The sequence below is a fragment of the Hemitrygon akajei genome, chromosome 6 (genome assembly GCF_048418815.1).
Source record: "Hemitrygon akajei chromosome 6, sHemAka1.3, whole genome shotgun sequence".
Taxonomy (NCBI): domain Eukaryota; kingdom Metazoa; phylum Chordata; class Chondrichthyes; order Myliobatiformes; family Dasyatidae; genus Hemitrygon; species Hemitrygon akajei.
Window position 1 is genome coordinate 34,923,373 of NC_133129.1, and position 25,492 is coordinate 34,948,864.

A 25,492-nucleotide genomic window follows, 5' to 3' on the forward strand; every position below is an offset into this window, starting at 1 on the left:
GCATTGGCACATTGGACAATACTCATCAGTGCATTTTATGCCACATTAATCAATTCATTCATTTAAAAAATTGACAAATACTAGACTATAAACAGGAGAAAAGATGTCACTGAAAAAGCCAAGTCTCAGCCCAGTTCAGACACCCAGTGGTAAAATTCAGCAATCACTTAAAAAAGACAATTCCAAATCATTGCACTGTAAAATCTTTCCTTTCTTTCCTCTCCACCCTCCCCACACCAAAGACTAATATAACCTTGTCACCTCATTTGTACACTATGCCAGGGCGTGATGAACAGAATGGGTAGTTAGAGCTTTTCCCTCAGTTTATTCAAGGTCAGGTAGAAATTTCACTTTAACCTTCGTAGAAATGTAAGCTGTATTTATTCATCTCCGTCAAGAGACTGGAGAAGTTGTCCAAATCCACCACAGTCTATACATGCTTCAACCAACCAATCTAGGTTACAGACATTGGGATGTATTCTCTGTGTGGACTGTTGGGTCACAAAGCCAACATACATTTTGTCAGGAAATAATTTTAAATGGAGCGCACTTCTTTGAAAAATGTAGCAGATATTGTATGATATTGGTTCAGTAAATTTTAATGTAAATGTATGAGATTAATTTAGGAATCAAGATATTAACATTTTTAAAAATCACTCTTCAATTTGATTTTTTTCAGCTATGACAGTGAGGGTCGATTGACTAATGTTACATTTCCCACTGGTGTGGTGTCAAATCTCCAAGGGGCGATGGAAAAAGCAATCACTGTGAATATTGAATCATCTAACAGGGAGGATGACGTTACCATTACTACCAATCTTTCTTCCGTGGATGCCTTCTACACTCTTGTTCAAGGTATACTCAGTGTAGTGCTGACAGTATTTTGCCTGTTGTAAATCATTGAATGCTTTCAGCCTACAGCAGGTGTGAATGTCGGCCAGTGCAATCAGCTGGGTTAATTCCGCAATTAGTAGTGACATTAGTAAGAAATTGTAGTTAGTTTTGCACCTGTCCTTGAGGCCGAAGTTTGCCTCAGCAGAAGTGTAAAAGTGGAGTAACACACAAAATGTTGGAGGAACTTAGCAGGTCAAGCAGCATCTATGGAGAGGAATAAAGAGTTAACATTTTAGGCCGAGACCCTTCATCATTCCTAGAATTGGAGGCAGGGATAGGTTTGGGATAAGTTTAGGATAAGGGTCAGCCATTTAAAATGGAAATTCTTCTTCCATAGGATAGTGGCTCTTTGGAAGTCCCTGTTCCAGAGAACTGTGGAGGCTCAGTCTAAGTGTATTCAGGCTGTAATTGAATTTTAGTCATCAAGGGTTGAGGGGTCAAAGAAGGAAATGGATGTTGAGGTCAAGGTCAATGGTGGAGCAGTCTCAAGGGTGCATAGGTCTGTACACGAGAAAGTCTGTTCGTGCTGGAGATCCAAAGCAACACACACAAAATACTGGAGCAATTCAGCATTTCAAGAAGCATCTATGGAAAAGAGCCAACACGTCAACTGATTACTCTTTTCCATAGATGCTGCCTGACTTGCTGAGCTCTTCCAGTATTTTGTGTGTAGCATAGGCCAATGACTGGTCTTGTTTCTTACATACAAGATAGTGTGTAATCCTACTGATTTTGGGGAAAATGTCCAAGTATATAAAATAATTCTTATAAGAAATGTTAATAGTCTGTTAATCTGTGAGGAAATTATTTTTTGTCATTCCATTCCTGGTTGAATTCGGGAGTTACTCAAAGGAAATGGCAGTATTATTCTAATTTACTGGTATCTACTATAGACGATAATTGTATAACATCTACACTGCTACCATCAACACAATACATCAAACAAACACTACCCCAAGTTGTAGTAGAAACATAGTGGATACGGCCCAATCTTTCACAAGTAAAGCCTCCCTACCATTGAGCACATCTACACGGAACATTGTTGCGGGGAAGAGGCTTCATCAGGGACTCCCACCACCCAGGTCATGCTCTCTTCTTGCAGCTGCCATCAGGAAGGTACAGGAGCCTCAGGACTCACACCGCCAGGTTCAGGAACAGTTATTACCCCTCAACCATCAGGCTCTTGAGCCAAAGGAGATAACTTCACTCAACTTCAGTTGTCTCATTATTGAAATGTCCCCATAACCTATAGACTCACTTTCAAGATGTCTTCATCTCATGTTCTTGATATTTATTTCTTATTTGTTTATTTATTAATTATCTATTTCATTTTATATTTGCAAAGTTTATTGTCTCACTGTCTCAAAGATTTTTTGCTCACTGGTTAGTTGGTGTGGTCTTTCATTGAGTTTTTTAAGCTTTTGAATTTTTTGAGTATGCCTGCAAGAAAATGAATCTCAGGGTTGTATATGGTGACATAGATGTACTTTGATAATAAACTTACTTTGAATTTTGAACCAGGTTGTATACAGTTGAGCATTCAAGTTATAAACTCAAAGCATATCTCTATACGAAGGAAAGGTGAATATGTAACTGGCATCTGCCTGCCTAAATGAAATTGCCTGTGGATCCCAGAAAAATGATTTATTACGATAATTTAATGAAAATAGCAGCGTAATTCCATTGAGAACATGCATTTGGTGAAGCTTTTTTCATCTTCTGTTGGTTGACCTGATGTCGCACTTTAAGGCATCCTGAGATCATATGGAAGGTTTTGTGATTTCTTCATTGTAACAGAGAGAGTAGTGGGGAAATAAGGAATGAAAGGGGGGCACAAGAAACTACAGATCATCACTGGGTATACTCCAAACAAGTATAAAATACGAAGCCCTAAGTTTGGAGCTTAACATTGAAATCCCTATGCACTTGATTTAACAAAGTCATTAACCAGCCTGATAAAAAAACACACACACAGAGGAATTTAACACAAACATAATAACCAGTGTTAATAGTGCCCAGTGGAATTTCAACCCCTTAAGTCAGGTTAGAATGAAGTCCACTCAATAAGCAGTTTTGTATCAATCCTCCTGACACTTCAGCCTTCTTCTCAGTGTCAGTCAAGCAGTAATATTGTGATTAAGCCTTTGTAATAATGCTAAGGAATCTCTAAATCTTTGTATCTGTTACATTCTCAATGGTTCCAGTTATTTGGTCATTGGTTACATGGGAATAAGGAAAATAAAAGTACAGATAGGTGAAAGGATTTATAAATAACACACACTGAAGCAATACATCAAAAATATATCTTATGGGCACATCGGTCTTGGATTGCATTTTAAATCAGTTTTCTACAGATTTTGTTTCATTTGGGCATTTCAGTTTTACCTTTCCAGTTATTTCTGAAGATGGGGACTCCTGTTTATAAAAGCATATGGAGAGGTACATTGAGATTCCAGTGATGCTTGTAAATGTGTACCTGAGAAAGAAAGCAATCTCGATTAATTGTGGAATCACAGGATGGATTTGATTAAGTGCTAACCAGGTTTCAACTGGTCTATTATTGTTTTTCAGCGAGGAGCCAAAATATCTTAGCAGCGGCAGAAATTCTTGTTATGCTTTGTTATCTTGTGAATGTTTAATGCACTTCTCACAAAGTCCTCCAATGGAGGCATTAAACAAGAAGTAATTTCCTTGCTATATTTTTCAAAAATAGTTTGGAGATGAAAATTTAAGCTTTGGCTGAAGGTATTACAGAGTTGTTTCCATCTCTGAATGAATGTTATGGGATTTCAGTTCTAATGTTAGAATAGAAAAAGTGGGCTTGTTTTCTTTGCAGCAAAGAGAATTAATGTAGCTGCACAAAATGGTGAATCGTCCCAGCAATAGGAAGTGACTGGAGAGAAGCTGTTCTAATAAATACGTTTCATGGACTAGGGGACAAAGATTTAAAAAGTGATGATTTAAAGACACAGATGTGAGGGAAAGCCATGTTTAAGCAGAATGTGATGGTGATTTGTAAATCCCTGTCAGAAAGGGTGGTAAGGACTTTCATAAAGGAATTGGATGTGTGTTTGAGGGAAAATGCTTTCAAAGTTTCAAAGTACATTTATTATCAAAGAATGTGTGAATTATACAACCTTGAGATTTACTTCAGAAGAGGTGTTATTAGTAATGTTTTTAGTCGAATGTCTTGCCAGTGAGCTGTCGCATTCAGTAGCACCATCTTAAACTGCCATATTTGCTGGAATATGTGAAAAGAAATGGGGAATAAGACCACTGGAATGACCTTCTTTATTACCATAATATATCTGTGACTTTATGATTCTAATCTTTACACAGTATATCCATCTACGTTTTGATTAATATTGATGTTCTATTGCATTCTAGATCAGTTAAGGAACAGTTACCAGGTTGGCTATGATAGTTCCCTCCGGGTCATGTACGCCAATGGCATGGATACCAGTTTCCAGACCGAGCCCCATATCCTGGCTGGAACAGTGAACCCAATAATAGCCAGGCGCAACATCACACTCCCTGTGGAAAACAGCCTGAATCTGGTGGAATGGCGGTTCAGAAAGGAACTAGCCAGAGGAAAGATCAGCGTTTTTGGACGCAAACTGAGGGTAAACAAGCTGCTGTTAACAAATCATCAGCTATTATGTTAATTGTTTCAGATTAATGGAGATGAAATTGGTCTTTAGTCTATGATAAATGCATTAGCTGCTGGCTGTAAACAACCCCCCACTCATTTGGTTGCATCTCACTAGCTTTGGTTGAAGTGAATTGCATGGAAAATCAAACTAGTTCTTCGAGGAGTCTCATATCCATCACTGCCCATCTTTTAGACTTTGAAGATGCAGTATTCCTATGTTCAGGACTTTGGGGAAGAAATGTGGTTTTGCTTGCGGATTAGAAACACGTGGGACAGTCTCAGTCATTAGCTTTTACCACATCTCACACATTCAAGGCACTGTGACATTCAGCATTTGCAATAGTTGCAATGAATGATACCTGTTGCCCGCATTATATGTGGTCCACAGGCTTCAGTAGGATGTCACTGACAGACAGCAGGGGAAGAACTGTCCCCGCTCCCCATCAAAGGAAGATTGCAACTCCAACCTCCACACACCTTCCACGTTCTGCTTTAGAGGCATTATTACTAGCTAAAAAAATTATAATGGCTTTCAGTCACTAACATCTTTATGATGTTTCTGTGTTCAATTACCATCGTGACTCCAACACCATGAAGTTTTTACTTGCATTACATCTGCATTATAGTGAAATTGCAGTTGACCAGTTACACCCTTTGTTAGGATTGTTACTGCTCTGTGCTTTCTGTGCACTGACACATGATTACATGGGTAATGAATTCTGGGAACCTCACAAGGATATTAACGGTGCAGAGGGAGATTGGCACCTTGGGAAGAGTTGAAAGCAGACGATCTCAGATGTTTTGCTAATAATGAGCATGTAAATTTACAGCAATTTAATATGGAGTGGCTTTTGACAGAAGCCAAGCTGCCTTTTAGCATAATGAAAGACAGTTAAACTCATTTTTTACTCCCATCAGGAACTCTTGGCAGCTAATTTGCACCAAGGAAGAATCAGTCATTCCAAGCACTGGAAAGCAGCTAGGTTATGTGAGAAGCAGTAAGCGGGGAGGAATATCAACACTCCTCATTACACAGAACAGTACAGCACAGGAACAGGCCATTCAGCCCACAATGTTGTGCCACACCAGCTAAAAAGCAAATCAAAAACAGTCAAATGCTAATCCCTCCGACCTACTCCATATAAATATCCCTCCATCTCCCTTACATCCATGTGCCTACCCAAAGTAGTTAGCACAAAACTCTAGAGGATTCGTCACCCAGATTCAATTCCCGCCGCTCTCTGTAAGAAGTTTGTACATTCTCCCCGTGACTGTCTGGGTTTCCAACAGGTGCTTTGGTTTCCTTCCACAGTTCAAAGATGTACCAGTTGGTAGGTTAATTGGTCATTGTAAATTGTCCCGTGCCAATTCGGGAATTGCTAGCATAGCTCGAAGGGCCTATTCCGCGCTGTAGCTCAATAAGCAAATAAATAACGTTTTTGCCTCTACCACCGTACCACAGCGCACTCCAGGCATCCACCACTCTTGAATAAAAAATTTACCCCTCACATCCCACTTGAACCTAACCCTCTCACTGTAAATGCATAGCCTCTGGTTAGACATTTCAACCCAGGGAAACAGATACTCTCTGTCCACTCTATCCATGCCTCTCACAATCTTATGAACCTCTATCAGATCTCCCCTCAGCCGCCGGTGCTCTAGAATTAACAACCCATGTTTATCCAGCCTCTTGTGAGAGCGTATGTCCTCTAAACCAGTCAAATTAATTTGTTCTCTATTCTTTTTACAAGGTGAATGGTAGAAACCTTCTCTCCATCGACTTTGACCGAACCACTCGGACGGAGAAGATCTACGATGACCACCGTAAATTCCAGCTCAGGATCCTCTATGATCAGTCAGGGCACCCCACGCTCTGGCTGCCCAGTAGCCGACTGACGGCCGTTAACATCACTTATTCCTCCACTGGCCAGATCTCCGGCATTCAGCGGGGCCCACTGGGCGAGCGGATCGAGTATGATACGCAGGGGAGAATCGTGACCCGCGTGCTAACCGACGGGAAAACATGGAGCTACACGTACCTGGACAAGGTGAGGAAGGCAGAGAGACTGATAACGTGGTAGTCCTCTCACGCAGCTGACTATTGGAGCCCAGCACAAAATAGTTTTACAAAATACTGTTAAAACTAATAAAGTTCCTGATTTACACATCCAAGTAGATAATGTCAAGCTTTGTTAAGTAATTGTGGGTCAGGGATGATTTAATTAAACTAAAGCATCATTGTTCAGAGCGCAGTGTTAATTTCTTTTGTCAAATAATTTGCATTTTAATTCCTAATTATGCTATCATGTTCTTCTCTGTTTTACAGTCTATGGTGCTCCTCCTCCACAGCCAGCGTCAGTACATATTTGAGTATGACTTACTGGACCGCTTGTCTGCAGTCACAATGCCCAGCGTGGCTCGTCACACCATGCAGACCATACGCTCCATTGGCTACTACCGTAACATTTATAACCCCCCCGAGAGCAATGCCTCCATGATGGTGGACTACAGCGAGAGTGGGCTGCTCCTCCAGACAGCGTACCTGGGAACCGGTCGACGGGTGATCTACAAGTACAGGCGGATGTCCAAGCTGTCTGAGCTGCTGTACGACAGCACCCGCGTCAGCTTCACCTACGACGAGACGGCCGGGGTGCTCAAGACGGTCAACCTGCAGAGCGAGGGCTTCATCTGCACCATCAGGTACCGGCAGATTGGGCCGCTGGTCGACCGGCAGATCTTCCGTTTCAGCGAGGATGGCATGGTGAACGCTCGCTTTGACTACAGCTACGACAACAACTTCCGGGTCACCAGCATGCAGGCCGTCATCAACGAGACCCCCCTGCCGATCGACCTCTACCAATTTGATGATATTTCGGGCAAGGTCGAGCAGTTTGGGAAGTTTGGAGTGATCTACTACGATATCAACCAGATAATCTCGACGGCGGTGATGACGTACACCAAACATTTCGACGTGCATGGCCGAATCAAAGAGATTCAGTACGAAATATTCCGATCGCTGATGTACTGGATCACCATCCAGTACGACAACATGGGGAGAGTGACAAAGCGGGAGATGAAGATCGGACCCTTTGCTAACACTACCAAATATGGCTACGAGTACGACGTGGACGGGCAGCTGCAAACAGTCTACTTGAATGACAAAATCATGTGGCGCTACAATTATGACCTGAATGGCAACTTGCACCTACTGAATCCAGGCAGCAGTGCCCGTCTGACACCGCTGCGCTATGACCTGCGCGACCGGATCACTCGCTTGGGCGACGTCCAGTACAGGCTGGATGAAGATGGCTTCCTTCACCAGCGAGGCGGGGATGTCTTTGAGTACAATTCCAAGGGGCTCCTGGTGAGGGTCTACAGCAAGGTTGGCGGCTGGAACATCCAGTACCGCTACGATGGCCTCGGCAGGCGCGTATCCAGCAAGATCAGTATCGGACAACACCTTCAGTTCTTCTACTCTGACCTCAACTACCCCAACCGAATAACACATGTCTACAATCATTCCAGCTCAGAGATCACCTCCTTCTATTATGACCTTCAGGGGCATCTCTTCGCCATGGAGATCAGCAGTGGGGAAGAGTTCTACATTGCCTGTGACAATACAGGGACGCCACTAGCAGTGTTCAGCAGCAATGGCCGAATGATAAAGCAGATTCAGTACACGGCCTACGGCGAAATATACCTGGACTCCAACCCTGACTTTCAGCTGATTATAGGGTTCCACGGAGGTCTTTACGATCCTTTAACAAGATTGATTCACTTTGGGGAAAGGGACTATGATATTCTGGGCGGCCGATGGACAAGACCCGACATCACATATTGGACAGAAGTCGCCAACAACCCAGCACCATTCAACCTGTACATGTTCAATAATAATAATCCAGTGGGCAAAGTCCAGAACGTCAAGGACTACATTACAGGTAAGCCAGAAAAAATCAGGTGGAGCTGACAAGTCCATGCATGTTTCAACTAATGGTGGCACAGCAGTTCGGCCTGCTATCTCACAGCACACAGTGACCTGGTCTGATCCCGACCTCTGATGCTCTCTGTATGGAGTTTGCATGTTCTCTTCAAGTCTGCTTGGGTTTCCTCCCACGTTCCAAGGATGCTCTGGTTGGTAGGTTAATCGGCAACTGTAAAATGTCCCTAATGTTTAAGAGAGGGATAGAGACTGGAAGGTGTTGAGATATATGGAGAATATAGGGGAAGTGTGTGTGTGTGAGATTGGGAGGGGGGGATTGTGTTGATAATGTGGGGAGAATTGAAAAAAATTGGAATTAGAATAAATGGGTGCTTGGTAGTCCATGCCATTTGGTGGGCCTAGGAGCTGTGAGGTTCCATGTATGAAAAGAGAGTATGAAACTCACCTCAGCTAAGTTGTTAGGTTTGGCTCCATAGCTAAGAAGGACTTGAGCAAAAACACGAGGTGGGGTGGGATTACTTTCATGTAATCAAAGATGAAGTTGAGGGATAAGGGAAGGTGTGAACAGCAGGTGGTATACCTGCATTAAGGAAAAGGCCTGTTTTTAATGACACGCTGGTACAATGTATAAGTGTTGACAGTTGTAGAAACTATAGACAATTTATGGTGCGGTTAGAGGCCACTCAGCCTATCATCCCTGTGCAAATGGATGCAGATCTGATCTCATTTCACAGCACCAACCAATAGTGCTGTTCATAGCCTTTTAAGTACGTTCTCAATGTGATGGTGGAGCAGTGAGTTCCAACCACCGACCAGGGTGGGAGGAAATCCTTTATACCTACAACAGCTACTCATTTCCCCCTGATCTATGTTCCTGGTTCTTGACCCTTCTGCAAAGGGCAACACCTCTTTCATATTTAATCAGTCTTGGCTCTTCATAATTCAGTATCACTGTTCCAAAGAAGCCAACATTACCATACACAATATGTAAAAGAATATAAAATGCAGCAGATGCTGGAAATCTGTAATAAAAACAAATAAAAATTGCTGGGGATGTTCAGTATATCAGCATCCAAGGAGGAAGAACAAAAACCACATTTCAAGCTAATGATCCTCCATTAGAATTGGAAAACTGAGAAGATATCAGTAGGTTTCAAATGTACATTTAATACCAGAGAAATGTATACAATATACATCTGGAAATTCTTATGCTTCACAGACATCCACGAAAACAGATAAGTGCCCCAAAGAATGAATGACAGTTAAAACATTGAATTCCAAAGGCCCCCCAGCTCCCCCTCCCACACACAAGAAGCAGCAAGGCAACAACCCCACCTCCACCCCCACCCAGCGCTCAAGCACGCAGTAAAGCATCAATAAAGACACAGACTTGCAGTACCCCAAAGACTACTTTCACCCGGTAGTTCAACGTACCACAGGCTCTCTGTCTCTCTCTCTCTCTCCCCCCCAATAAGGGAAAAAGAGGCACCCCCGTTTCACAGCAAGAGGGAAGGCATACAAACAACTCACTCTTTTACGATGTTAAAAGTCTGTTGCGTCGCTTTTTCCGAGCTCTGAGCCCAGAAAGGCGGCACCAAACAGGCACAGCTCTCCGGACGCGCAACCCCCGGCAGCTAACCTGCTGTTCCCGGTATTCCGTGTTCTCCCGCGACGCTTTAGTCGAGGGCCCCAGCCTAGAATTAACACGTCCCCAGAGACGCAGAATCCCAGAGCTCTGCACTCGTCTTCCAGGCCGAGTCCTTGGGATATCAAAAAGCAGCCAGTGGTGAGAGCGGGTCCCATTCCCACGAAGAATCGAAGTCAGAGTATAACTCCAGATGAGGGGCTTCAAAAGAACACCCACACCCTGAAAAGGAAAAAAAAAGAGGACAGAAATACAGCTCTTTCCGGAGCCATGTGTTTTAAGTTGCAGGATTGAAGAGACAAGAATAAAAGAAATACCTGTGACAGGATAGAAACTGAGGTTGTCCTGGGATATAATTGCTTTCATGGTGATTTGTTTGGAGAAAAGTGAACAGAGGGTGATGAGCACTCATATGCCTCTTTAACCACTTTTTTCATCCGCTGCTACTTTTCAGGTTCTGGGGACATATACTCAGTGGCCAGTTTATTAGGCACACCTGTTTGCTAATGCAAACATCTGATCAGCCAATCATGTGGCAACAACTCAATGCATGCAGACATGTCAAGAGTTTCAGCTGTTAAACAGACCAAATGTCAGAATGGGGAAAAAATGTGATCTAAGTGACTTTGACCGTGGAATGAAGTTGGTGCCAGACGGGATAGTGTGAGCTTCTCAGAATCTGCTCATCTCCCAGGATTTTTCCTGCACAACAATCTCTAGAGTTTACCGAAAATGGTGCAAAAAACAAAGTAAGATTCAGTGAGCAGCAGTTCTGTGGGCAAAAATGCGTTGTTATTGAGAGAGGTCAGAGGAGAATGGCCAGACTGGTTCAAGCTGACAGGAAGGCCACAGTAACTTAAATAACCACGTGTTACAACAGTGGTGTGCGGAAGAGCATCTCTGAACACACAACACATCGAACCTGGGTTATAGCAGCTGAAGACCACGAATACGCACTATATTTATTACAGAAGGTGCATAATAAAGTGGCCACTGAGTGTATCTTCCAAGATCCCTTGGTTCCTCCACAACCACTCAATATTCTCCATTTATTTTATATTCAGTTGTCCTGTTAGATCTCACCAAACCCATTATTGCACAGCATGCTCTGCATCACGGTTCAATTGGACACATGAAGAGAAGGAGGGCCACTCTCTCTCTGCTCTACAGCCCTATGCACAAGTTTCTGGATAAAATTCTGATTGGCATATTACTGCTCAGTTACTCGACCATCTCCCTCTGTGCTCTCACTCAAGTACTTGTCAAGGAGCTGAGTTGATGTGTATTCTAAGGGCAGGAGTTTCTTACGTAAAGATCCATTCTCATTTACCAGATGTTACAGCGGCTCTGCACAAAATTTCATTTTGGAGTTCTGAGAGGAAATAAAAGCATCTGTTGTTTATAACTCAGGCTGAGTTAAAGAGCAAATAAAGTTGCTGTTGCTTCTTCCGGATGTGTCAATTGCTTCCACCTTGCTCTAAAACAGACTGCACAGTTTGATGTGCAGCTACCATAACAAGACAGTGCTGGCGTAGTTCCATTTGTTTGTACTCAAACAAACTGTGTTATAATCTGGCATTCTTATTTTTTGTTTACACACAAAGCCTAACACGAAGTTAGAAAGAATAACTCTGCATATTTAATGTCATTATTGACTTTTTTTCTTAGTTTTGCCTCAGTCCTTAATCCTTTCGCCCGAACTCTGTCTGTGAAGCCGGTGATTAGTCAAGGTAGAAGATGGCTGATTCCTTATCTTTCAACACAGTATGAAAGGGAGGTCAAGCATGAACCTCCAGGTCAGAGGGAAAGTAATACACAGAGCAGACTGCAAGCCAAGCCTACCCCTTATTAATTTTAAAAATGTGACATTCTCTTCATTTTTAACTTGGTTTCTTTCCAGAGGCTGGGAAGGAGATACAGTAAAACTCCAAAAATTCACTGTCCCATATTATGGCTGTATGAAACATTGACTGAACCACATTTGAAGTATTCTGTCCTGTTCTGGTCACTACGTTGCAGGAAGGAAGTGGAGGTTCTGGGGAGGGTGTAGAAGAGGCTCACTTGGATAGTGTTTGGATTAGAGAGTATTGGCTATAAAGACAAGTTAGAGAAACATGGAGTGTACAGAATATGAGAGGCTTAGACAAGCTCAACTTTTCCCAAGCTGGAAATGTCAAATACTAGAGAACATACCTTTATGGTGAGAGGGAAATTTTAGAAAATATTAACATGGCAAGCATTTTTTGCAAGAATCATAGGTTCCTAGGAAGCATATAAGAGTAATGGATAAGAGGCACTTTAGACAGGAACTCAAACAGGCAGGGATGGATGTAGTAGATGACAAGCAGACGGTTGCACGGTTTAAATTGGTATCATAGTTGACACTGTCATTGTGGACTAATGGGCCTGGTCCTGTGTTGTACTGTTCTCTGTTCATTGTTGGGAAGTCCCAGTAATTTGGCAAATAATCTCATGGGTACTGATTCCCATTCTCCCTTTCATACACTGGGACCCAAGTTCCTGCACTCCTACTTACAGTCTGGCACCCTTGAAACTCATTGAGTGGGGAGCTTTACTTGGGAAGAACATTCAGCACACTGAGAGTCAGCTGCTCTAACCTTTGGTTCTGCCTCATTGACTGATGTTCAGCATGGCTTGGAAAGTGTGAAACTTTTACTTCTTGCTGAGGTAGTCTAGGTAACTTCCAGAGGTCCTATGTCTGTTTAGTTTTAAAATGGCTTTGTACTGTGAGCCTTTGATCATCCTGTTATGGCACTAATTACTTATTTAGACCGTAAGACATAGGAGCAGAATTAGGCCATTCAGCCCATCGAGTCTGCTCCACCATTGCATCATGGCTGATCCCGGATCCCACTCAACCCCATACGCCAGCATTCTCGCCATAGCCTTTGAGTCCCTGACCGATCAGGAAACGAGATATAGGGCAGAATAGGCCCCTCCTGCCCTTGTACTGCGCCGCGCAGCAACCCCCCCGATTTAATCCCAGCCTAATCACAGGACAATCTGCCCTTTGACTGTGGGAGGAAGCTGGAGGAAACCCATGTGGTCATGGGGAGAACACACACAGACTCTTTACAGGCAGCGATGGGAATTGGACCCAAGTCGCTGGTACTGTAACGCGTTGTACTAACCACTACACTACCATTTTCATTTGGTTTGTTTAATATGAGGTGGTAGTTCACTGCATGGTCAATACTGGAGAACCCAAATAAGAGAGGAGCTGGATGCAGAGACTCCTGTGGAGTGATGTGAGTTCCGGAGAACCCACACCACCTTACATCGGCGGCACAGCAGTTTCAAACTCTTGGGCGTACACAGCAGACGCAACCTCTCATGGTCCCAGAACAATCAAGAAAGCTCACCAGTGCCTCTTCCTTCTGAGGAGGCTGGAGAGAGCTGGACTCTGCACGTCCATACTCATGTCATTCTACATATACACAGGAGCGAGCAACCTAACAAGCTGCATCACTGCATGGTACGGAAACCGCACTGCAGCAGACTGGAAGGCCCTACAAAGGGTAGTTGAAATTGCCCTGCACATTATTTGCACCAGCCTTTCATGGACATATATACAGAAGAGTGCCAGAAATGAAAGATCCCACACATGGAATGTTTGCCCCACTCCCATCAGGGAGGAGGCTACATGGCATCCACACCAATACAACCAGACTCAAAAACAGTTACTTTCCCCAAGCAGTAAGGCTGATCAACACCTCCAACCACTAACCCACCCCTCCACAGTCCGCACCACCACTGCCCTATCATTTCCTGTTAGTCACCTCATGTACTGTGCAGAAGTCTCAGGTACATGTATATGTATTGCACTGTACTGATGCTGCACAAAAAACAAATTTCATGGCATATGTGAGTGATGATAAACATGATTCTGTCATCGGTCTCTTGTGTAGACTGAGAGTGGCAATTATATTTTCTCCTTGCACTTGTGTGCAGGAAATATTAGACAATCATGAATCTTGAGTGCATTTGACCTGACCTAAGCATCGACAGTTCCTCTCACCCCACAGATGCTGCTTTACCCATTGAGGCCCCCCAACAGTCTCTATTAGAAACACAGAAAATCTACAGCACAATGCAGGCCCTTCGTCCCACAAATCTGTGCCGAACATATCCCGTCCTTAGAAATTACCTAGGGTTACCCATAGCCCTCTATTTTTCTGAGCTCCATGTACCTGTCCAGGAGTCTCTTAAAAGACCCTATTGTATTCTGCTCTAAGTTCCAACGTTGCAGTCTCACTCTCGTGTATCCAGAATATGACCTTGTTTGATTAATACTGTAATTTACATTTTTCATGATAAATGCTGCAATCAGCCAGAGCTCAGAAAATCAAATGTCCGTCCATTAGACATGGTCTCCACTGTTTATATTGAATAAATTTATTCTGATTACTCTCGAAGTCTATGCAGCACAGGGATCTAATATCCTTGTCAAATAGTGAGAGTAAAATTGGATTATTTTGTTGACCTTAGCGCTGACACCACTGTGGTATATGATGATGTAACATCTCAACACTACAACCACATAACAGTGACAGGGACAAACTGTTTCTGAACATAGCTCTACAGGATCAGTAAAGGATCTGAGTTTTCATTTACTACTGCCAAAACATGTCATATCTCTTTCTGTGAGGACACCACTTTTCCCTGACGACAATACAGACCACCAGCAGTTAAGAATTTAGGGCCTCAGATTTAATTGCTAGATTCACATATCTTACTAATATCTGTCTAGCCAGGACTACGATACATCCACTTTACCTTTAGAAGCTTTGGCTTTTGTTCCCTGCATTGGGGTTGCCCGCACAAATTCAGTTGTGAGACAGGAGATCTAATTAATCATCATAGATCCCATGATTTATGCCAGCCTGCCTGTTCCTGCTGATGGATTATCCATTCTTCCATGTTGAGTTCACTAATCACCAGCTTTTCTCCACCAGCTCTGTAGCCACTTTATCCAGTTGATTAAACGCGAATGGTACATATGCCTGACATCAAGCACAATAATGTTGCCAGGACCCGAGATTAAGTTATCGAGAGAGTTTGAACATGTTGGGATTTTTTTTTCATTGGATTTGAGGAAAATGGGAGTGGGGGTGATCTAACACATGAGGACTGTAGTTAAGGTGAATGTGGGCACTTTTTTTCCCAGAGTTAGTGGACCAAGAACTAGAGGGCATAGATTTAAGGCAGGAGGCAACTCTTCCACCAAGAGGATGGAGGTCAGTATTTGGAATAAGCTGTCAGAGGAAGTGGTTGAGGCAGGTACATTAATAGCATTTAAAGGTAGTTGTACAGGTACGTATCAGAAAGGTTTAGAGCAGGGGTTCCCAACCTGGGGTCCACGGTCCACTTGCTTAGTAGTATTGTTCCATGGCATAAAAAAGGTCTGGAACCTCTGGTTTAGAGGCGCATGAGCCAAATGCGGGCAAATGGGACTTGTGGAAATGGGATTCTTTGTCAGCATGGAACAGTTGGACTGAAGGGCCCATTTCTGTGCTACATGACTCTTAAAACTCTAAAAGGGCAACTGTGTATTGTGCTCACCTTCCAAATTCCAGTTTTATTGATCTCTCTGGAACTGAATTACAAAATCACACCCTTCGTACAGTGATAATAACAAATGCTGCAGAGTCTGCAGATTAGATAGCATTTGTGAAAAGAGAAATAGAAATAGACATTTTCTGTTTTTGTTTCAGATTTCCAACATCTGCGGTTTTTGCATTGTTTATTTGCACAGCTACTCACTGTTGTTCATTTGGTACACATGACTGACGATGAATTCTGAATTCATTCATAATAAAAGCCTTAGTAAATACTGGGTATCCAGGCATAGTAATTTTCAATGTCATATTGACTCCACTAAAGGGCTTATTGATTTTTCACTAGCAAGGGTGGATTTGCTTAAACGATAGATCAGTGCGAGGTCCAAATAAATTGATGAGAATATTGGCCACAGCTTGTTATACCATGAAACCAAATGTATTGAAATAATTTCAGTCACACCATTGGCTCGAATATTTAGTGTGATTTCTCTAAATTTCTGCTTGAAGGTTTTAAGGCAACGGGTTTATCTGATTCTATCTGGTCCGAAGTTCAATTTTTCCCACTGTTACCATTCCCTTAATCCTCGCCATGATTTTTTCCTTAGTAATAATCCTTGTTTCAGCCCATCCACTTCTGAAATTCTCACCCATGCTTTTGCCTCATTAAAACTTGACCACTGACAGATTTTCTTTGCTGATTTCCCATCTGCCACTCCTATAATGTACAGCTTATCCAAAATCATACTGCCTTTATTTTATAGTACATAGAGGCCACATTTTAGTAAATTCTGGGTCCCGTGAACCACCTCTTAATCCTCCCCTATGCCCGCACTTCTTTTCTTAGATAAGGGACCTATAGCCACTCACAATACTCCAAGTGCACTCTGACCAGTGCCTTATAAATCGTCAGCATTACATCCTTGCTTTTATATTTTAGTCCGCTCAAAATGAATGTTAAGATTGCATTTGCATTCCTTACCACAGACCCAACCTGCAAGGTAACTTTTAGGCAACCCTTAATGGGGACTCCCGAAGTCCCTAGACCCCTCGGATTTTTGAATTTTCTCTCCTTTTCAAAAATATTCTATACCTTTATTGTTTTTAAAGTGCATGACCATACATCTCCCTGCACTATATTACATCTGCCACTTTTTTGCCCATTCTCCCAATCTGTGTCCTTCTGTGGACTTCGTGCTTCCTCAACACTACCTGCCCCCCGCCAATCTTCATATCATCTACAGGAACTTGGCTATAAAGCCATCAATTCTGTCATCTCAATCATTGACAAATAACTCAAAAGGAAGTGCTCCCAGTACTGGCCCCTGCGGAACAGCACTAGTCAATGGCAGCCAACCAGAAAAGGGCCCCTTTATTCCCACTCTTTCCCTCCTGCCAGTCAGCTGAACTTCTATCCAGGCTGGTATCTTCCCTGTCATACCATGGGCTCTTATCTTGTTAAAGCAGCATCATGTTTGGCTCCTTGTCAAAGGCCTTCTGAAAATCCAAGTAAACAACACCCATTGGCTCCCTTTTGTCTGTCCTGCCTGTTATTTCCTCAAAGAATTCCAACAGATTTGTTTGGAAAGATTTTCCCTTTAGAAAACCATGCTGACTTTGGCCTACTTTATCATGCATCTCCATCTACCTCAAAAGGTGGACTCAAACATCTTTCCAACACTGAAGTAAGGCTAACTGTCTATAATTTCCTATCTTCTGCCTCCCTCCCATTTTAGAGAGTGGAGTGACATTTGCAAATTTTCAGTCCTCCAGAATCTTTCCAGAATCTAGTGATTCTTGAAAGGTCATTGCTAATGCCCCCACAATCTCTTCAGCCAGCTCTTTCAGAATCCTGGGGTTTAGTCTATCTGGTGCAGGTAACTTATCTCCCTTAAGACAGTTCAGCTTCCCAGGCACCTTCTCCTTAGTGAGAGCAACTACATTCACCTGTGCCCTCGACACTCTTGAATTTCTTGCATGTTACTGGTGTCTTTCACAGTGAAGACTAACACAAAATACTTACCAGGTTTGTCCACCATTATTTGGGCCTCCATTACTAGCTCTCCAGTGTCATTTTCCAGAAGTCTTGCCTTTGTAATTCCCTTTACTGCAATACAGGTACATCTGAATGTAAAGTCAGATATACCTGACTTTATCTTCTCCTTATCAAACAATAGGGTGAGTTCTATCATATGATGATCACTGCCTCATCAGGGTTTCTATGCCTTAAACTCTGTAATCAAATCTGGTTCATTACACAACACCCAATCCAGAATTGCTTTTCCCCTAGTGGGCTCAACCACAGGCTGCTTATGAAAGCCATCATGTTAGCATTTTACAAATTACATTTCTTAGGATCCAGCACTAATGTGATTTTCCCAGTCTACCTGCACATTGAAATCCCCCGTGACTATCGTAACATTGCCCTTTTAATGAGCCTTTTCAACTCCCATTGTAATTTGTATCCCACATCCAGGCTACTGTTTGGAGGCCTGTATGGAATTCACATCAGGGTCTTTTTACCCTTGCAGTTTCTTAACTAGAACCACAAGGATTCTACATCCTCTAATCCTATGTCACGTCTTTCTAAGCTCACCAGAGCTACCCTACCTCCTCGGCCTACCTACTTGTTCTTTTAATACAATGTGTATCCTTGGAGGTTAAGCTCCCAACTTTCAGCCAAGTCTCAATGATGCTGATAACATCTTACCTGCCAATCTCTTAAATGCGCTACAAGATTATCTACCTTATTCCGTACACTGCGTATATTCAAATATAACACCTTCAGTCCTGTGTTCATCCCCCTTTTCAATTTTGCCCCAATGTAACACTTCAACTCATCCCACTGATTGCAATTTTGCCCTATTATCCACCATTCAGGGCCCCAAACAGTCCTTCCAGGTGAGGCAACACTTCACTTGTGAGCAAACACAAAGTAATCTGTAGATAACAACACACACAAAATGCTGGTAGAACACAGCAGGCCAGGCAGCATCTATAGGGAGATAGATGCTGCCTGGCCTGCTGTGTTCCACTTCTCTTGTGAGTCTGTTGGGGTAATCTATTGCATTCGGTGCTCCCGGTGCGGCCTCCTCTACATCGGAGAGGCCTGACGCAGATTGGGGGACCACTTCATCGAGCACCTCCACTCCGTCCGCCACAACAGACAGGATCTCCCGGTTGCCACCCACTTCAACTCTGCTTCAAATTCCCATTCGGATATGTCCATACATGGCCTCCTTTACTGCCATGATGAGGCCAAACTCAGGTTGGAGGAGCAACACCTCATATACCATCTGGGTAGTCTCCAGCCCCTTGGTATGAACATCAAGTTCTCCAACTTCCGGTAATTCCCTCCCTCTCCCTCTCCCCATCCCAGTTTCACTCTGCCTCCTCCTCCAGCTGCCTATCACCTCCCTCATGGTTCCACCTCCTTCTACTACCCGTAGTGTTTTCCCCTTACATTCCTTCGTCATCTCTCCGGCCTATCCCCTCCCTGCTTCCCCTCCCCCACCCCTGGATCTTTCCTCTGATTGGTTTTTCACCTGGCACTTTCCACCGTCCCCCCCACCTTCTTTATAGGGCCCTTGCCCCCTCCTTCTTCAGTCCTGACGAAGGGTCTCGGCCTGAAACGTTGACTGCTTGTTTCAACGGATGCTGCCCGACCTGCTGAGTTCATCCAGTTTGTTTGTACGTGTTGATTTGCCCTGTTATCTGCCTGTCCTCCCTCACAGGCTCACTAGAAATCTCATCTATCTGTATACCAACTACCCCATTCTCAGCCCAAACACTCCAGTTCACATCCCCCGCCAAATTAGTCTAAACACTCCCCAACAGCCCTAGCAATACTTGCCATGATGTTCGTCCTGCTGTAACACTGCTATAGCCACACCTCACAGCTGCCTCGCTTACAACCATACTCACTGTGCTCACCCCTGCTCTGGTTATCCCCCTTCTTCCTTTTTCCATTCCTTAGTCTGGTTCCCTCTTACCCTTTCTCTTCTCCTCACCTGCCCATTACTCCCCTCTGCTGCCTTTCCTCCTTCCCTTTCTCCCATGACCCATTCTCTGCTCCTATCAAATTCCTCCTTTATCTTCTCCACCTGTCACCTCCTAGTTTCTGAATTCATTCCTCCCTTCCCAACTCACCTAGCCTCACCTGTCATCTGCCAGCTTATGCTCCTTCCCCTCCACCTACCGTCTTATTGTGGCTTATTCCCCCTTCATTTCCAAACCTGATGAAGGGTTTCATCCGAAGCATTGACTCCATCTCCTCTCCATCGAAACAGCCTGGCTTGCAGAGTTCCTCCAGCAACTTGTGTGTGTTATTCTGGATTTCCAGCATTCTGCAGAATTTCTTCAGTTTCTGCTATGGTCCTTCGTCCCACTTTCTCTAATCACATCTGCTGCTGATGTGCCTCCACAGTCATGCTCCAATGGTCACAGTTATCATAATCTGACCCTCCACTATCCATGCCTTCTGAACATCACACTTCCTACAGACCACAGCTGCCGTCACACCTGCCAATATCATTCAGTTGTAAATTTGTGAAGAACTGGAAGAAACTATTGCAAACCAGCCTGTTGGTATTTGAACAGACTGGGTGGTGGGGTAGAGATAAATCTCTACCAAAGGCACTCCTTCCCTTTCCTAGCCTGCAGGTTATCCTTGGGCGAGGTGTAGCACTAGTTTAGTCTCCCGATCAGGGACCCGTGAAGCCATAGGAGCAGGTGGTGGATGGTCGTCTGGGCAGCTGGTGCATGTCACAAGTCCTGGTTATGTGACCACTCACACCAGGCAGACCATCTCTGAAGAGTATTGGCCAGGGTCCACATCTTGTAAAGACGCTGTGCCTAAAAGAAGGCAATGGCAAACCACTTCTGTAGAAGAATTTTCCAAGAGCAATCATAGTCAAAGATCACGATTGCCCATTTCATATAACATGGCACATAAAGATGGTGATAAGGCTTAGATTGCTCTTAACAATTAAACAAGAAATAAGACATAGCAAAGGAACTCATGTCTCTGGTGTGCCAAAATGAAACAGCTTACAGACCACCTGTTTATCTTCAACCATTCTGTGCATCATTCCATTGTATTCACCATCTCATGATGACATTGTCTCCACAGATGTGAACAGCTGGCTACTGACATTTGGGTTTCAACTCCACAATGTTATTCCTGGTTTTCCTGTACCCAGACAGGGCCTGGAAGAACCTTCGTACGAGCTTCTAAGGAGCCAAGAATGGGATGATGACCCGGTAAGATGCACCAATACAGTCAGCCATTTGACTGTGTTACAAACAAGCCATTCGAAGTGATGGATAATTATACTAGTGTGACCCTTTGGTTCTGTCAGCTGTGTGTAAGTCTAGGGAAGACAATCTCCGGTCCCGCCAAGCGTACGAGATTAAGGTGCAAAGCCTCCTGTTCGTGTGGATGCTGCGTGATGTGTTACCCTGTTACAAATCAGTGCCACAAAATAACAGACAGTACACTATATGCAATTAAACGATTTAGCTTTATAATTCTTAATTTGACTGAAGGGTTAGTAAAGTAAAACAAAAAAGGGCCCATTTTCATGAAACTGTCTAATGTGCACAAGTTGGAGCTCACGATTTAACTTCCGCTGGTCCTCCTCCAATTTCCCTGGGCTCCGTCGATTCCCAGCCCCATTCCAAGTCCACTCCTTGCTGGTGTCTGCGACCTCTCCATTCTGGAATCTTCTGTCTCCATTTTCCGCTGAGCAAAAGACCCAAATCACCTCGGTCTCAGGCACATAGCAAAAAAAAAACACTCCCTTCATTGGACTGCACACATTTCAAAGCCCTTGTTATCTCTAGCCGTAACCCAAACACTGCTGCTACAGAGAAACCATTACATTAGTACTGCTTCTGTAGAAAGGCCATTACATTACCAGTGAAACCTTTCCCAGGGTGTTACACTCTCGCCCCACCAAATTTAGTCATGTCCTCATGACTTTGAGATAATTTACCAACCTTTTGTGCAAAGCACGAAGTCCAACCCAGTTGTAAAAGGCAGTGACATGGCTCCCCAAAGTGGTAGGGGCCACACTCTGTTCCCCCAGTGCTACATAGGCCAGCCTATCCGGTGGTCCCCTGATTCTTTGGAACCTCCGTACCCCCTCATTTACTTCTTCATGTTCCGACACTATTGGGGATACTTCTGGTCGACCTGGCTAGGCCTCCCCTGGTCTATCACTCGTGCCCTCCTGCAACTCGGAACCCTCTATCCCTTGGTTGAGCCCCGCTTCATCCCTTGCCAGGTTGCACTGAACCCCAGGCTGTCCACAGATAGCCCCCCTCATCCCCGATTTCACCTGACTCAGCATGAGAATGGTTGGGAATCTCTTCCTCAATCAGTGGGGAGTTAGCAAAAGGCAGCACATACCACACCCCACATTTCCTCATCCTCCGAATCAGTATCCCACTCAGGGGCGGGGGCCGGTCTAATCTCTCCTGCTGTGGGCCCTGCGGTTGCCCTGCGTCACCGCAGAGTCCTTACACTAGGTGTAGGCTCCAGGTCGGTCTCTGGGTCAACCTACATCTCTTGACCCAGAAGCAGAAGGTGCTTCCGATGAAGAATCTTGACAGGCCCATTCCCGTCCTCTGGTTTCACCCGGAAAACTGGTACGTTTGACATCTGACTCTCCACTACATCGGGCGTAGCCACCCGGCAGTCAGCCAACTTATGCTTCCCAGGTAGCCCCAAATTCCAGAATCAAAATCAGGTTTATTATCACTGGCATGTGACGTGAAATTTGTTAATTTAGCAGCAGCAGTTCAATGCAATACATAATATAGAAAAAATAATAATAAATGAAGTAAAAGTAATAATAATAATAAGTAAATCAACTACAGTATATATATTGAATAGCTTAAAAATGTGCAAAAAACAGAAATACTGTATATTAAAAAAAGTGAGGTAGTGTCCAAGAGTTCAATGTCCATTTTGGGATCGGATGGCAGAAGGGAAGAAGCTGTTCCTGAATCACTGAATGTGTGCCTTCAGGCTTCTGTATCTCCAACCTGATGGTAACAGTAAGAAAAGGGCATTCCTCCGTCTCCCGGCAGGAGTTGGGAGAACCTAACCTTTTGATCATACCTCCTCTTATTTCCTTGATTCTGCTTGGCAGCCGTGACCTCAGCTAACTCATAGGCCTTCTTCAGCTCTCCTCATTATCAGACACATACTTCAGATAATTCTTCAGAGGTAGGTCTTCCTCGCCAGTCCCAAACCAAAGGTCAATGGGCAACCTTGCCTTGCGCCCAAACATCAGATAGTATGGTGAGTACCCAGTAGTTTCATTTCGTGGTCAGTCATAACAGTGGACCAGTGACCAATATGTTGCCTCCACTTGTTCTTGCTGAATTCCAAGGTTCCGAACATATCTAGCAAGGTCCGATTAAACCTCTCGGACTGGGGATTACCCTGTGAGTGATAAGGCATAGTCATTGACTTCTCAACTGCAAGCATGCTCAGTAACTCCTGTATGAGCCTGCTCTCAAAATCCTGTCCCTGATCACTATGTATATGTCTGGGGAGGCCATAATAAATTAATACTTCTCCCATAACACTTTGCTTCTTGGTAGGGAAAGCTTCTGCATATCTGGTGTAGTGGTCCATGATGACTAAGACATTCACCATGTTGCTGGCATCTGGCTCTATTGACAGAAAATCTATACATACCAGGTCAAGGGGCCCCGCCCTCTGCAAGTGGGACAACGGAGCGGGCCTCGTAGGCGATGTCTTCCTCCACGTGCCTCGAATGCACGACTTGCAGTATTCTTCAACTAACTTCATTCAGGGCCAGTAGAACCAATCTCTGAGTAATCCATAGGTCTTTTCAACCCCCAACTGTCCAGAATCATCATGAAGTGACTTCCAACACAATCCTCCGATACTTCTTGGGCAGAACCAGCTGGGGACGTCGAGGTCAGTTCAGAGGAGATGTGACCTGGTATAGGATCTGGTTCCTCAACTCCAATCTGGGTCATTCTCTTAGTAATGGAGGCACCACAGTGTGGTTCGTCTTCTCCGCTTGGGCCACGTCTCCCTTTTTGACTGCTGACCAAATGGTATTGATACCCGGGTCATCTCGCTGAGCAGCTGCCACTTCCCCAGGACTCAATTCCGGTATCTGGTTTGTCTTCAGAGCAGTCAGGTTACAATAAACTTGTGGAATGGCATCATCAGAAGGTCCCAATTGATCCACCGCCCGATCCTGCCCTTGCCTTCCATCTGCTTTCACCGTCTGGCACATGACTCTTCGTCCCTGTCCAGCCCTTCATGCACACATCGGGACAAAGCATCAGCATCAGTGTTCCTACTTCCCGGCCGGTACTTCAGGCAGATAACGCAGCCAACCACTGATGGCCTGTGGTATTCCATTTCGCTGAGATCAGGATATAAGTTTAGGGATTGTTGTCCATCCTCACTTCAAACTTGGTACCATAGAGGTAGTCACTCAACTTAGCCACCACAGTCCATTTCAACGCCAGAAACTCCAACTTGTGCATGGGGTAGTTTTTCTCAGAGGGTGACAGACTCCGGCTGACAAACTCAACAGGTCTCAAAACGGTGCCCACTCTGCTGGCATCCGTATGCAGTACATATGGTAATCGGGCGTCTGCAAATGCCAGCACAGACGCCTGGGTCAGCAGCTCATTCAGTGACTGAAAGGCCTCTTCACATTTCACACCCCACCTCGGTCCAAAAGACTCCAAATGGCTAAGATACTCTTTACCCTACTCTCCTTTTGTCCTCCTCCCTTTCTTCCCCAGGGGAGGAGCTGATTTAAAGGATGACTCACTTTCACATAGCCCTTCACAAAACCACAGAACCCAAGGAATGAGTGCAAAGTGCCCACAGTCTGAGGCCTTGGTCATGTGGTCACAGCCTCTATTTTAGACGGATATGTTACTACTCCATCCCGTGAGACTATGTGCCCAACATAGCTAACAGACATCTTGCAGAACTGGCACTTGTCCAGGGAAAGTTTAACCCTTCAGCTTTCAAGCGGCCCAGCACCTTCAATAGCCTCACTTCATGTTCCTCCAGGGTGGACCCAAATTCTCCATGGTTGCAGGGGCTCCCGATATGCCATGGGGCAGCCTTTCAAACTGGGAGAATCTCAGTGGACCTGTAAATGCCGTCTTCTCTTTGTCGGTCTTACTCATCAGGATCTGGTAATATCCACTCCTCAAATCCAGCACACTAAACCACTTCACACCACTTATACAGGCCAGCACATCTTCAATCTTTGGAACCATATTCTGGCTGGGAACGGTACATCTATTCAGAGTCCTAGAGTCCTCACACCTCCACACCTTCCCATTCTTCTTTCTGGCCACTACTGTTGGGGCCACACAGGGGCTTCTGGACTCAGTGAGAATCCCAGCTTCCTTCAACTTACACAAAAGCTGCCGAACATCTTCCACGTCTGCAGTGGCCAGTCGCCATGACCTCTCTCTGAATGGGGTGTCCTCGGTCACCCAGATACTGTAACTAATGCTCTTGCAACAACCCACATCAAACTCATCAGTGGAAAAGACACCTTCCAGTTTCAGCATCTTCTCTATCAACCTACTCTTCCAACCTGCAGGTACCAGGGGGTCTCCAAAGTTGAATGAATCAGCAGTCAGCTTTCCCCCTTTTTCAGATAGTTTCTCCCCGGCTTGTCTCACAGGGACACTAGACATTACCGTCACATGGAAAAGATGTGCCAGGGGCATCCCCCGCTTGCCACCCTCTTCATATT

The 25,492-nt window shown here is 44.4% G+C and overlaps 1 protein-coding gene across 17 annotated transcripts in view; it reads left to right on the forward strand.

Annotated features, from left to right (window-relative positions):
- The window catches only part of LOC140728939 (teneurin-3), a 2,305,574-nt gene that overhangs the window by 2,274,453 nt on the left and 5,629 nt on the right, over positions 1–25,492 (forward strand). For all 17 annotated transcript variants that reach the window (XM_073048051.1, XM_073048055.1, XM_073048053.1 and 14 more), the window contains 5 exons: positions 680–855; positions 4,282–4,517; positions 6,298–6,594; positions 6,873–8,484; positions 20,842–20,972. In XM_073048051.1, the coding sequence (XP_072904152.1) occupies positions 680–855; positions 4,282–4,517; positions 6,298–6,594; positions 6,873–8,484; positions 20,842–20,972 (2,452 nt within the window). The remainder of the gene's footprint in view (positions 1–679; positions 856–4,281; positions 4,518–6,297; positions 6,595–6,872; positions 8,485–20,841; positions 20,973–25,492) is intronic.